Source organism: Ranitomeya imitator, chromosome 1 (assembly GCF_032444005.1).
Source record: "Ranitomeya imitator isolate aRanImi1 chromosome 1, aRanImi1.pri, whole genome shotgun sequence".
Lineage (NCBI taxonomy): Eukaryota > Metazoa > Chordata > Amphibia > Anura > Dendrobatidae > Ranitomeya > Ranitomeya imitator.
The window spans coordinates 904,977,497-904,992,823 of NC_091282.1; the positions used below are offsets into that span (position 1 = coordinate 904,977,497).

At 43.1% G+C, this 15,327-nt stretch overlaps 1 protein-coding gene across 1 annotated transcript in view; it reads right to left on the reverse strand.

Moving 5' to 3' along the window:
• Positions 1-15,327, reverse strand: part of LOC138654198 (N-acylethanolamine-hydrolyzing acid amidase-like) — a 72,864-nt gene that overhangs the window by 42,166 nt on the left and 15,371 nt on the right. The window contains exons 3-5 of the mRNA XM_069743400.1: positions 7,577-7,703; positions 6,352-6,442; positions 1,168-1,244 (exon numbers count right to left, since the gene is read on the reverse strand). Coding sequence (XP_069599501.1) covers positions 1,168-1,244; positions 6,352-6,442; positions 7,577-7,703 — 295 coding nt within the window. The remainder of the gene's footprint in view (positions 1-1,167; positions 1,245-6,351; positions 6,443-7,576; positions 7,704-15,327) is intronic.

The window sequence follows — 15,327 nt, forward strand, 5'->3', positions numbered from 1 at the left end:
TGCTGTAGATAAGCCCCTAATGCTGGTGGGCTTAGCTCATTTTCGATTTTGGGGGTGACAGGTTCCCTTTAATGCCTGGCCTGAAGTTTTAATAATAAAACCACTGACTCATTAAATTCTATAAACAAGTAAAAAAATTAGTAAGCTATTGCATTTTTGTGGTGTATTTAATTTCCACAGCTGTGTTAGGCATATTTAAGTCACTATCAGAGCTAAGGGGAAAAGATTCTAAAAGATTCGACATAGTTGTACCATCTGAAAAACACCAAACCAAAAGCGATCCACTCCTTAGGACCTTTATTACCCAAAGCAGAGTGCTTCTGAAAAGAGTGGCTACAGATCTGGGCAGCATTATCTTATTACTGTAAGAAAAATGCATGGTTGCCCACATCTTAACCAGTCGATAACAGTAAGGCTGGAGCTACACAGAGACTTTGGCCAACATTCACGATCTGCCACTTTGATATTGCAGTACAATGCAGGTGAATGAGGTCACATGCTGACCTGCAAAGCAACATAACAATAACGCTGTAATGCTACCTGATTCACCTGCATCATGCTGAGCTGTGGCAGTGGCAATGCGGCCTGTAGCCCCAGCCAGTGTAATCTGCTTCACTGAATAGCCAGTACTTCCTCATTCAGAGAAATGGTTTTCCAAATGCAAGAGAATAATTTTTATTAAAAAAATAAATACAAAAAATTAAGAGACAGGGACGTAATCAATATGATGAAAACTAGGATTCCATCAAGACTACCTTCAGCTCCAAGTTTAGAACATGAAAATATTTGATCGTCATGAATACATATAAGGAATGCACATAGTGTTGCAACAACATAGGGGAAATGCATGTGGTGATGATATAGGGATACCTGATCACTTATACTACATTCTGAAATTCCACAGTAGTTACCGAGTGCGGTAGCTAAATGGTTAAACAGTAGCAATCGGAGCTAGATCCTTTTGCTGCTGTTACAGGCAGACTCTGGCTGCATAGCAGAAATGGCATCTGACAAGCATGGAGCAGGATCAACTCTAAACCCAACTCCAAATATACACATCCTCATTGTGACATACAGTTATGTCAGGGTGCACGAAAGAGGTAAAGTAGCCATAATGTAACTGACTGAATTTTAGTGCACATTTAGAAATCACAATGGTGTACTTACATCTCTTACTAGCCAGCTGACAGGAGAACTTCTTTTGAAAAAAGCAGAAATTGCGTTCTTCCACCAATCGCCTTTCACTGAGGTTAAAGAATTGCTGACAATTAGCTGATATATAGCCGATATAATAGAAACGTAACAAAATACCACTGTAATAGCGTTACATGCACTGCTCAAAAAATTTAAGGCAACATTAAATCAAACATTAAGCCTCAATGTATCAAAGTTTCAAATTGAAATTTTACTGATATTAATTGTGTGATTTAATGAGAAGAACATGATGTTTCAATGGTTATGGAAACCAATTCAGACCTGGGTTATATTAATAGTGATCTCCTGGACAATCTGTGGCGTTACTTGAAATTGTCAGATGCATAGATATATAATGTCCCAGAGGTTCTCAGTTGGATTCAGGTCTGCGGCTTCATCATCCTGGAACTGCAAACACATCATGGCATCATGTCCGTGATTTGTCCTGTGCAAGGAGTAATCCTGGACCGCTTCCACCAGCATAAGCTGTGAGAATAGCTCAACCCAGTATAGCAGTCATGGTACAGTTGGCTATCATATGGAGGTTTCGGTGACCTGCCAATGATTTTCCCAAACCATCACTGACCAACCACCAAACCTGTCATACTGGATGACATTGTAGACAGCATAATGTTTTCCATGGTTTCTCCAGACTCTTTCATGTCTTTACATGTTTTCAGTGTGAACCTGATCTCATCAGTGAAGAGAACAGGGCACCAATGGAAGATCTGTCAATTCTGGTGATCTTTGGCAAATTCCAACCAAGCTGCAGAATGCTGGGCTTTAAGGATAGGTCCAACTACAGGATGTCAGGCTACCCTTATAAAGTCTGTTCTTGACAGTTTTGTTAGAAACATGAACGCTACTAGCCCAAAGGTGGTCATTTTGTAGGTGTCACGGGGTTACTGTGACAGAGAGGAGACAGAAGACCGCAGTGTCTGATTGCTCCTACTTCTGCGCTAAAAAGAAGCACTTCACCTATAAACTGTGTAAATTTATTTTGGCATTACAGGGGTTAATTGGCCATGTTGAGTTTTCTGGAAGCCTGGGCTCTCAGCTGAGCAGGGTTAGTCACTCCTATCCCCTATATAATCTGGGTCCTGAATGACACACATTATCAGAGCTAGCTTATGCTGCATGACTGGGAGGATAGAAGTTAGTGGTTATATGACAAGGCGTTTGGTGAGTGAATATTTGTATGCCTGGTATTTTAAGTTGCCCGTGTTCGTGTTACCTTGTTCATCTGCTTGGTGTACTACAGTGCACAACTACTCCTCTCTTCCCTGGGTGGGGTAGGGTACAGACAGAGGGCAGATTCAGAAGATAAGGTAAGGTACATGGCCCCGGCATCGTCACCTTCAGAAGTAACCTGGGGAACAGGGTGAGCTAGGGCACCCCTAGCGTTAGGGACAAGGACGGAGGCCCTTGTTCAGAGTCACCCGACAACCAAGTGACATTGTCGATAGAAATCACGGATTCTCACTTAGTTCGTCGGTCACTTCAGTATCTGGTACATTGGAAGGGATACAGTCCTGAAGAGAGGATGTGTGTACTAGCATCTGACGTCCATGCAACTAGACTGATCCTGTCACACCCTGATAAACCCAGTCCTGAGGTTCTGGAGGTCTCTCGTAGAAGGGGGTGTTCTGTCATAGGGCTACCGTGACAGAGAAGAGCCAGAAGACCACAGCGTCTGATTGCTCCTACTCATATGATGAAATGAAGCACTTCACCTTTAAACAGTGTAAATTTCTTTTGGCAGTACAGGGGTTAATCGGCCATGTTTAGAGCTCTGGGAGCCTGGGCTCTCAGCTGAGCACGCTAGCCACTCCTATCCCCTATATAATCTGGGTCCTGGCTTACACACATTGTCAGAGATGGCTTATGAAGCATGGCTGGGAGGATAGGAGTTAGTGGTTATATGAAAAGCCTTTTGGTGGGTTGATCTGTGATTGTTGCTTGGTTTAGTAAATGTAATAATTCCCTTTCCTTCTCCTACTGATTTTTCCCCATCATCCACTCCCCGATGCATTCCTTTATTATATGTGAGTGAATATTCGCATGCCTGGTAATTTAAGTTGCCCCTACTTGTGTTACCTTGTTCGTCTGGTTGGGTTGCTACGGTGCATAACTACTCCGCCTCAACCCTGGGTGGGTACAGACGGAGGACGGATTCAGGAAATAAAGCAAGGTATATGGCCCCGGCATCTTCACCTTCATAAGAAACCCGGGGAATAGGGCAAGCTAGGGCACCCCCTAGAATTAGGAACAGGGAAGGAGTCCCTGGTCCCGGGTGACCACACAACTGAGTTGTGAAAGTAGCGCTCAGGCAGTGTTCAACCTGTTTGTCCTCACACAAAGCAGCAGATCATCACCTACTGCTGAATTAATGCCCTTCTACTGCCCTGTTCACGTTTCCTCATGTAACGGTCAGTGGCCTGGTATATGCGCCATTGTCTTGAGACTGTGCTGGGAGACACAGCAAACCTTCATGTGACGGCACGATGTGCCATCATGGAGGAGTAGGACCAATTTTGCAATCTAAATGAACTACAAGTAAAGCCTCATGCTATCAGTGGTGGCAAGGATATTAGCAAATTGCAAAACTAGAAAATAGTAAGTCAGAAAGCAATTTGAAAAGTGGTTGTCTGTGGCACCATTCCAGTTTTGGGGCTTGTTTTGCTATTGCCTCTACAGTGGCCTTTTGTCTCTTTAATTTGCATCTCAGCAGATGAAATTGGTTCACAATCACTTATTCTTCCTAACTGAATAGATTGATATCCCTGAAGATTAATTGACTTGGGGTTTGTGCTGCTTAAAGGGATTGTCTGGGACTCTTATACTGATGGCCTATCCTCTGGATGGGCAATCAATATTTGATTGTGGGAATTGGGGGATGAGACACCCTGCACTCCCAATGATCAGCTGTTCCCAGTACCAACCGTAAGTGCTCAGTGGAGCAACTTATTGATTTGAAAAGGGGGAGGATGTCTTGACCCGGCCATGGCCACAAACATAGTTGATGGAGCGGTGCCGCTACACAAATAAGCACTGTGGTCAATACTGGGACAACTGAGTGTTCCCTATAATTTTTTTTTACCATTTTATTTATAATTAACTAGATGGTGGCCCGATTCTAACGCATCGGGTATTCTAGAATATGCATGTCCACATAGTATATTGCCCAGCGACGTAGTATATTGCCCAGCGACGTAGTATATTGCACAGTCACGTAGTATATTGCCCAGTCACGTAGTATATTGCCCAGCCACGTAGTATATTGCCCAGCCACGTAGTATATTGCCCAGCCACGTAGTATATTGCCCAGCCACGTAGTATATTGCCCAGCCACGTAGTATATTGCCCAGCCACGTAGTATATTGCCCAGCCACGTAGTATATTGTCCAGCCACATAGTATATAGCAGAGCCACGTAGTATATTGCCCAGTCACGTACTATATTTCCCAGCGATGGAGTATATTGTCCAGCCACGTAATATAGTGCACAGCCACATAGTATATTGCCCAGCCAAGTAGTATATTGTCCAGCCACATAGTATATTGCCCAGTCAGGTAGTATATTGCCCAGCACAGAGCCACGTAGTATAGAGACTTAAAAAACAAATAAACATATACTCACCTTCCAAAGGCCCGTTGGAAGTCCTGCTATACTCACCCTCCGCCGCCTTTTCCGCTCCTCTGGACGCTCCCAGGACCGCTCCATTGCAAGCGCCAGCTTCCGGTCCCAGGGCTGGTGTGAGCAGGACCTATGATGACGTCGCAGTCACATGACCGTGACGTCACGACAGGTCCTTGTCGCACACCAGCCCTGGGAGTGGAAGTTGCCGCTTGCAATGGCGCGGTCCCGGGAGCGTCCAGAGGAGCGGGAAAGGCGGCGGAGGGTGAGTATAGCAGGTTTTTTGTTTTTTTTTTATTATTTTTAACATGACATATTTTTACTATTGATGCTGCATAGGCAGCATCAATAGTAAATAGTTGGGGACACACAGGGTTAATAGCAGCGGTAACGCAGTGCCTTACACTGCGGGCTGTTACCGCTGCCATTATCCCTGTGTGAGCGGTGAGTGAAGGGGATTATGGAGCGGGCGCCGGGCAGTGAGTGCAGGGGAGTAGGGGAGGGACTAATCGGACTGTGCCCGTCACTGATTGGTCGCGGCAGCCATGACAGGCAACTGCCGAGACCAATCAGCGAATGAATAACCGTGACAGAAGGACAGACAAACAGACGTAAGTGACCCTTAGACAATTATGTATATAGATTATCATGCTACAGATTGAAGATAGAACATAAATAACTTTGTAAATATAATACATCACTTCTTTTGAAATGCCTCACTTCTTTTGAAATGCCAATGAATTTTTGTCTGAAGTACATAGCTGCATTTACAATTCTGTATCCTCCAGAGCTGAAATCTCCTAGGATTCCTAGCATGCACAAATGTGATGATTTGCATGAACAGTGGTATTATGATAAAGTTACAAAAGGGGATGTGACAATAGTAATCATCACCAATGAAAGACATAGCTCTAGTAAAGATTTGTACATAAAGACATCTATGAAATAACCACCAAGCAAAGCAATGCTGCAACTAGCTATAATAAACCTACACAATAAAATCATCTAAATAATGCACTTTTCAAAACTGCTGTTAGTGAATGGAAAGTGATATTTTCCTGTCCACACACCTAGCAAACAATTAGTCATCTTTAAGGGTATGTGCACACGTTCAGGTTTTTTCGTGATAAAAACGATATAAAAACGCATAAAAAACGCATACATATGCATCCTATCATTTAGAATGCATTCTGCAATTTTTGTGCACATGATGCGTTTTTTTCCACTAAAAAAAGCAGCATGTTCATTAATTTTGAGGATTTTTCGCGTTTTTCCCGTTATATAATGCATTGGGAAAAACCGCAAAAAAACCCGCACAAAAATCGCGTCAAAAACACATAAAAACCACAAAAAAAACGCATGCGGATTTCTGGCAGAAATGTCTTGTTTTTGTCAGGAAATTTCTGCTAGAAATCCTGACGTGTGTACATACCCTAACACAATAGAAATGTCCGGTATAAACCTGACATAAAAGATGAAGCCTACAAATATATTTTACAATTTATAAACTTAAAATTATACCTCTTGCATCGCCAGATACTGTAAACACATAGGGTCTTTGACCAGTCCACAATCCAACATAACCTAAAAAGGTTGTTCCTGTGTATGCAACCTACCAGAGAAGATATATAATGTGTTATACTAAATAAATAAATAAATACAATTTGCAGATCTCACTTTCCCTTAATGACAGCCAATACGTCTTTTAACTGACCTGAGATATAAGAGAAGTCTCCCCATACAGGTGACAATCCAGCAGCTGTCGGTTGTACATTATAGCTGACAACTTGCTGTATCAGCCACGATCACGGTTTGCACCATCCAAATCTGTTTAACCCCTTAGATGCTGCTGTCAATAGGGACTACATCATTATAAATGGTTAACAGAGTGTGGGGGCTTCCTCTTTATCCAAATTGGTGCCCTCAGATAATGATTTTGTGGTCCTGATGTTTGCCATGGCAATTCATGACCAAATAGCGGCCTTAGAGTCTGACTGCTATAGTAATCTGTTCAGAAGTTAGAAACATTTAGGTGGTAAAAATACACATTTTCATTTCTGTCATAACACTTTGCATTAATTCCTGTAAAGCACCTGAAGGGTTAATAAACTACCTGACAGCAGTTTTCAATATGTCAGGGGGTGCTGTTTTTAAAATGGTATCACGTTTGGGGGTTTCCCAATATATGAGACCCCTAAAGTCACTTCAAACATGGATAAGTCCCCAAAAAAATAAATTTTGTAAATTTCCTTGAAAAAAATGAAAAATTGTTGCTACATTTTTAAACCTCCTAAAATGCTAACAAAATAAAATAACATTTTACAAATGGTCCTGATGTAAAGCAGACATGTGGGAAATGTTTTTATCAATGGTTTGCTGTGATATGACCATCTGGATTAAAGGGATAAACATTCAAATTTCGAAAATTGCAATTTTTTTTAACATTTTTCTCAAATTTTTGATATTTTTTATAAATAAACACAAAACATATTGACTTAAATTTACCATTATCATAAAGTATAATGTGTCATGAAAAAACAATCTCAAAATCACTGGGATTTGTTGAAGCGTTCCAGAGTTATTACCATATAAAGTGACACTGGTCAGATTTCAAAAATTTGGCTCCGTCACTAAGGGGTTAAAGGTACACAAATACATAAACCTACTACAAGTAAATTATTAATATTGTTTAGTTTGTGAATGATGACTAATGGTTTACATGATAGCTTCAAGACAATTACTATACCTTCTCATTTTGTATGAAATCTAAATCCATGGTTAGTTTTCTTAATATATCAGGAAAGTTATAATCCAAGTTTCTCCCATGGTAAACATTTCCATTGTCATCTTGGGCAATAATACTGGTGCAAAACCTGCAATAGAAGTGTATTTTTTTAAACTCATTTCAAGACGCCACACCAGCTGCCCACATGTACATAGCAGCCGATCTCAACATTGGAGGCAGCCAATGTTGTAGTCTCCATTTATCTTTCTTTTTTATAGTTATCTTTTTATATTACAGTATATTTTATCCACAGGGCATATGATCCACGGCTAAGTCCACTGGTAACTGTTTGGTGCAGCCTGGCCACAGGTGCTTTAGCGACGTGTACCTTTAAATTGCTTATGGTCGCACCATAATCTGTAACATGAGTGGCACATCTTACAGATTGGTATGTGGCCATTGATGACTTAAACCAATGTACAGCGCTGGTAAGGCACTTGACAACTGGGTGTTTTAGTGGCACTGTAAGTTTAAATCTCCCATTGCATCAGAAGCTGTAATACGCACCCACACAGCAGCATGCTGTGATACTTCTCTATCGAGAGGGGATGAAAAGCAATGCACAGCAGGAGTAGGCTGTATAAAAGGGGCCGAAAAGTGATGTATTGTGGGGGCTGAGAGAAGTGATGTTCACCTGCAGGGTACATAAAGAAATGATATACAGTACGAAGGGGTTGTATATAGGAGACAGAGTGAAATTATATATAGTGGCTTGCAAAAGTATTCACCCCCATTTGGCATTTTTCACATTTTGCTACCTCGCAACCTGGAATTTCACTGATCTTTTGAGGGTTTGCATCAGTTCATGTAAAGAACATGCCTACAACGGTGAACTTTGGTTTTCTTTTTATTGTGAAACAAACAACCAATAAGACAAAATAACTGAAAACTTCAGTGTGCATAACTATTTACTCCATAAAGTCAGTACTTTGAAGAGCATCCTTTACTGGCAATTCGCTTTGGACAAGTCTATGAACTTTCTAAATCTTGTCACTGGGATTTTTGCTTATTTCTCAAGGCAAAACTGCTCCAGCTCCTTCAAGTTAGATGATTTCCTCTGTTGAACAGCAATATTCAAGTCTGACCATAGAGTCTCAATTGCATTAAGATCTGACCTTTGACTAGGCAACTCCAAAATATTTACACGTTTCCCCTTACATACTCGGACCTGACACCCATAATGTGGTGGTGCAACATCTTGGGTGTCAGGTCCTACATTCCTACATGAACAGAGTCCTGGAAAGTGGATTGGTCGTCGTGGGCCTGTGGAATGGCCAACAAGGTCTCCTGATCTCATCCCCTTAGACTTTTATCTTTGGGGTCATCTGAAGGCAATTGTCTATGCTGTGAAGATACGAGGTGTGCAGCATCTGAAAAAACGGATACTGGACGCCTGTGCTAGCATTTCTTCTGCGGTGTTGCCATCAGTGTATCAAGAGTGGTAGAAGAGGGTTGCATTGACAATTCAACACAGTGGGCAGCACTTTGAACACATTTTATAAGTGGTCATAATCTTTCAAATAACTCATGAAAGAATAAAATTATGTTAAAACCAAGCATACCATTGTTTTTCTTGTGAAATTCTCAATAAGTTTGATGTGTCACATGACCCTTTTCCCACTGGAAAAAATAAAGTTGGATCCAAAATGGCCGACTTCAAAATGGCTGCAATGGTCACCACCCATCTTGAAAAGTTTACCCCTCCCATATACTAATGTGCCACAAACAGGAAGTTGATATCACCAACCATTCCCATTTTATTTATGTGTATCCATATAAATGGCCCACCCCGTATAACGCTGTATATAAGCCACCAATCCGACCTGTAAGAGAAGAAAAATAAACTTTTATTATACTCACCTGGGGGGCGGTCTGGTCTGATGAGTGTCGCTTTTCTTGATCCGGCGCCTCCCATCTTCTTGCAATACCGTCCTCCTGCTTGCTTCATGTGGATGACGTGTCATCATCCACACAGGCTCCTAGGAATCGCGCTGCTGTGCAGGTGTACTTATCTGCCCTGTTGAGGGCAGAGCAAATTACTGCAGTGCGCACGTGCCGGGAAAGGTCAGAGAGACCCAGCGCCTTCGCACTGCAGGACTTTGCGCTGTAGTGAACATGAATTCCCTTGAAAGTAATTTTATTCATTAGTTTACTAAAAAACACCTTCCCAGTGATATTATTGGCAAAAAAATAGCCAAAATAATAGCCAGATGCTCTTGTGAGGTTGTTTATTGCTTTGGTTTTGGTTGTTTGTTCATTTTGTTTTTTTGAACATTTTTTTGCTTTATTTCTGTTCTTTATATTATTGTATAATGTAATGTAACATGGCCAGTTTTTAGTCAAACCCCATTAATATTGATCTATGGGCACAAGACGCAAACCAGGTTTTTTTCTACCAACTATGAAACAACTGATAGCATGGAAAACCCATCCCTTAAAACGCTCTTTAAGGGCAGTCCCACACGTCCAGATAATTCCGGTACCAGAAAAATCGGTACCGGAATTATCCGTGTCCGTGTGCCTGTGCGTTTCTGTGGCACATCAGTGTGGCACACGTGCGGCACACGTGTGCCGACTGGGTACCACACGCACCGTGCGCTAGAGATAAGCGCTGTCCCCCCACGTGGTGCTGAAGCTGCGATTCATATCTTCTTTGCAGCAGCGTTTGCTGTAGAGAAGATATGAATAATCCTTTTTTTTTGGTTTCTCGTGTTTAACATAAAGATCCCTGTCCCCACCCCCCTCTCACACCCTGTGCGCCCGCCTGCTGTTATTAAAATACTCACCCGGCTCCCTCGCTGGCGCTGCTTCCTGTACTGGCTGCACCTTCTACTGTATGAGCGGTCACGTGGGGCCGCTCATTTACAGTAATGAATATGCGGCTCCACCTCCCATAGGGGTGGAGCCGCATATTCATGGAGTTGCTAGTGAATAGTCCCATCTTCAGGCCTTTTTGTAGGAACTCCAGAACTCAACCTACTGGGACTCCACCCCAAATTATTTAATTTGAGATCGATAGAAATTTCAGGCATATATCTTGGTCGTGGATCAAAAGTGCCCTTTCAAATTCCACGCCATCAAATGTAGGATGGACACTCATGTACGGAAAAGTTGTCCCTGGGAGAGGAGATCAGGAAGTTCTGGAAGAACTCATGGCCTTCTGGGTCAAAAGGGGGCGATTAACATAACTCTTGAGTTGTCCTCTCTGATCTTTCTCAACACTAATGGAATCAGGGCTGTCAGAGGGAAGGCATATGCCAGACTGAAGTTCCATGGAACCAGAAAAGAGTCTACCCCCTGGAGACCTTCTCTGGGGTTTAGAGAACAGAACTGTTCCACCTTTATTGGCAAAGAGGTCTATATCCGGACAACCCCACAGCGGCACAATCCAGTCGAAGATGGAACGATTTAGCACCCATTTTCCCTATTGAGTTGGTTTTGGCTTACAAAATCTGCCTTGATGTTCTCTCTTCTTCTTATGTAAAGAGTGGTTAAAGCAAATTAATTTTGGCTACGTGGAATTCGCCATGTGCTCACGGAGGAATGGCAGATCATTCGGATTAAAGTGGAATCCAATAAAGAAAGTACCGAACAAAGGTCAAATGAGGAAATATAGATAAAGGATAAGTGAAGCAAAAAAATATGCATTAAAACACCTTTATTATGGATACATGGTGAAGTGGTGGCACAACTAATAAGGGGTGCCTAAGCATAAAAGCAGCAAGAAATAAGATCGTTAAATTTATACAATAAATTACATTAATTAAAAGAGGTTTTAAGTAGGTAAAAAAGAAAAAGACAAAAGTGTGAGAGCCAGGTTATTAATACATGAAGGCGGTAGTATATTATGGCAACATCAAAAATAGACAATTATACGGCACAAATCAGAGTATCCAGAAACCACATGCTAAAGTGCTAGAGTGTTTGAAGTCTAAGTAGAGTAATGGTAGCACAAGAATAGGAAATACCGTATATACTCATGTATAAGCTGAGATTTTCAGCACTTTTTTTGTGTGCTGAAAACGCCCCCTCGACTTATACACGAGTGACGGTCCCAGAGGGCCGGTTGGGGAAGGAGGGTGGGGGTGGGTAAGAAGTGGCAGGAGGCGGCGGCTGTGACATCATACTTACCCTCCTCACGCCGTCCTGAACGTTCCTGCATCTTCGTTGTCCGGCGCCTGAAGCTCTCCACTCCTCTGCTTCGCGGTCACGTGGTACCGCTTATTAAGGTAATGAATATGTACGCGTCTCCACTCCCATAGGCGTGGAGCGCATATTCATTACCTTAATGTGAGAAGAGAGCTGCCGGCGCCGGACAACGGAGATGCAGGGACGTGCAGGACCGCGCAAGAAGGATGAGTATGACGGGAGAGGACACGGAGCCATGCATAGAAGAGGGAGGACGGGGAGGACGCTAAGCCATGCATGGAAGGGGACGCTAAGCCATGCATAGAAGGAGGACGGGGGAGGATGTCGAGCCATGCATAGAAGGGGAGGATGCCAAGCAATGCATAGAAGGGGGAGGACGCTGAGCTATACATAGGAGGACGCCAAACCATGCATAGAAGGGGACGACGCTGAGCCATACATAGAAGGAGGAGGATGCTGAGCCATACATAGAAGGCGGAGGACGCTGAGCCATACATAGAAGGGGGAGGACGCGGAGCCATGCATAGAAGGAGGACGGGGGAGGATGTCGAGCCATGTATAGAAGGGGAGGACGCCAAGCAATGCATAGAAGAGGGAGGATGCTGAGCTATACATAGAAGGAGGAGGATAGGGGAGGACGCTGAGCCATACATAGAAGGGGGAAGATGCTGAGCCATACATAGAAGGGGGAGGATGCTGAGCCATACATAGAAGGGGGAGAACGCTGAGCCATGCATACAACTAGGAGACCGAGGGAGCCACACATAGCAGGACAGGGATAAGAAGACAATGCATACCCGGCTTATACTCGAGTCAATAAGCTTACCCAGTTTTCCGTGGCAAAATTACGTGCCTCGGCTTACTGTATACTCGGGTCGGCTTATACTCAAGTATATACAGTACATACGTAAATCAATTGTTTGTAGAAGTAAAGAAGCAACATGGTATCTGCGGCGTTAGCCCTGAATAGAGAATGTCATTGATGAGTCCATATGTTACAGTAAGGTAGTATTACGTGGCAGGCTGTGTATGCACGGCACACACCCCAACGCGCGTTTCGGACAATGTCCCCCTGACGTTTCTGTTTCATTCCCCTTATGACAACAAAAGTGCCCCCCAAGCACAGTATGATACTCCCATAGTGAATTTATCCACATGCACAGTATAATGACCCTACTGTACACCACCTCACCTTCCAAAGCAAAGTATGGTGACTCAAACACAGTATGATCCCCAACTGTGACACCCACATAGCCATCTATGCAGTATAATGGCCCCACACTGTGTAATGGTCCGCATTAGACCTCTATACAATATAATGGCCCACACACAGCCCTCCACACAGTATGATGGACCCCACACTGTATAATTGCTTGCATACAGTATAATGGCCTCCACATAGCCCTCCAAATATTAATTGCCCCCATATAGCCTTCCATATAGTATAATGGGCTTCATATAGTCCTCTATATAGTATAATGCTCTCTCCATGGTTGTCCATATAGTATAATGCTCTCCCCATGATCCTCCATTATTATTTTATTATTTACTTATATAGCACCATTAATTCCATGGTGCTGTACGTGAGACGGAGTTACATCAAAATACAAATATTACTTACAGTAAACAAACTAACAATGACAGACTGGTACAGAGGGGAGAAGACCCTGCCCTTGTGGGCTTCCATTCTACAAGATTATGGGGGAGACAGTAGGTTGAGGGTTAAATAATGTTGTCCCCATGGTCCTTCAGATAATAATATGCTCTAACCAGGGTCCTCCATATTATATAATGTTCTCTCCATGGTCCTTCTTATATTATAATGCACATATTATAATGCACTGCCCATGGTCCTCCATACTCTATTATGGCCACCAGTCATGGATTTAAAAAGAAATGCAATACTCACCCCTCCTTGTTCTACTCGAAGCTCCAGTCTCCTGAGCGTTGAGCATGTGGTGTGAAGCGCCGCATATCTCAGTATAGTGGGTGCGCTGCAGTGACGTCATAGTGCCCGCTGCAATGAGACTTCAGATGCCGAGGAAGATTGGTGGGGGAGGAAGCGTCAGCTGACACTTCCTCTTCCATCATTGCTTGCGGTGACGGACAGAGGAGGGGCTCGGTGCCAGTGGTGCTATCCAAGCATCTGGCAGTGCTCATATATTATGTTCGAGTCTCTGTGGCTGTTAGACAGCCTCAACATGTGGGGATTGAGTAACAAACAGGCAATCCCCACATGTGTTGAGGCTGTCTAACAGCCGCAAATCACATAGCCGCAGAGACTCGAACATAATATATGAGCCCTCCCAGATGATCGGTTAACACCCGAGTGTGCTCGGATAAGACGTCATCCGACCACATTCGCTCATCACGAATGACTGCGTTACCAAAACCACCACAGGTAAGTTAATACGTCACCAGAACCTCCATCAGTACATGAATACGTCACCAGAACTAAGCATACTTGAATACAAGAACCAAGTTTAGTAAAAACGATCAATTGTAATACCAAGTCAGCTCCATAAACAATTGTATCGCATGAACCTACAACTTCCAGTATGCCTTTAACAATGGTGAGGAGATAATAGGAGTTGTTATTAATAGCTATCATGAGACTGCAGACCATGCAGGAACCACAGTACTGATGAGTATCACAAAAATATTTACACCCAGGTACCTTATAGATTACATCTTCTCTGGAGTCGTTTCTTTCTTTTCACCTCCATCTTGTCTAGATGCCATGACGACTTTTCACAGCCCCTCTTTGTAGAGCTTTCTCTTCTCCGGTCTTTTGCAGCACATCTCAACAGAGTGGCTTTTCAAAATAATTCTCATTAAAATTGCCTCTGCATATAAATATATTTTCATATTGTATCCTAAATAAGCCTCCTATGGTATATGACCACCACACTGTCAACCATTATTAGCTATAACCGCCACAGCCTATATCATGGCTGTCCCCTCTCTAAGTTTCCATTACACTTTCTATATCTCCACAATGCCCCCCCCCCCCCCCCACAATGCTAACCACTCTCCATATCCATATTGTGCCCCCATTTCACGATATCCCCTCTCTAAATCCATTCTGTGCCTCTTTTCAAACAATGCCCTTTTCAAACTGTAACCACTCCTCACACTGTCCCCCTACACAGTATGATGGTAACCACAGCCGCCCAGACGTTATGATTTCCACAACAATCCCACAATATATAGTATGGTCACCACCACAGCCCCCCATATATAGTATAATGTCCACTAAAGACCCCCATAAATAGTATGATGTCCAAAACAGCCCCCATGTATACTATGATAGCCCCCACAGCACTCCATACAGTATTATGGTCCACAAACACCCCAAACACTAAATATTCACAGTATGATACAGCAACAACAGATAACAGTATGACAGTCACCACAGCCCTTTATCCAGTATGGTCTCCACAGCTCCTCATATACTTTGCTGTCCCACCTTCACAGCCCCTCATTTCATAGCCCAAGCGCACGTTCACTCATTTCATTCCCCCTGCCCAGCCCCTCATTTTATGCCCCCTTCACAGCACCTC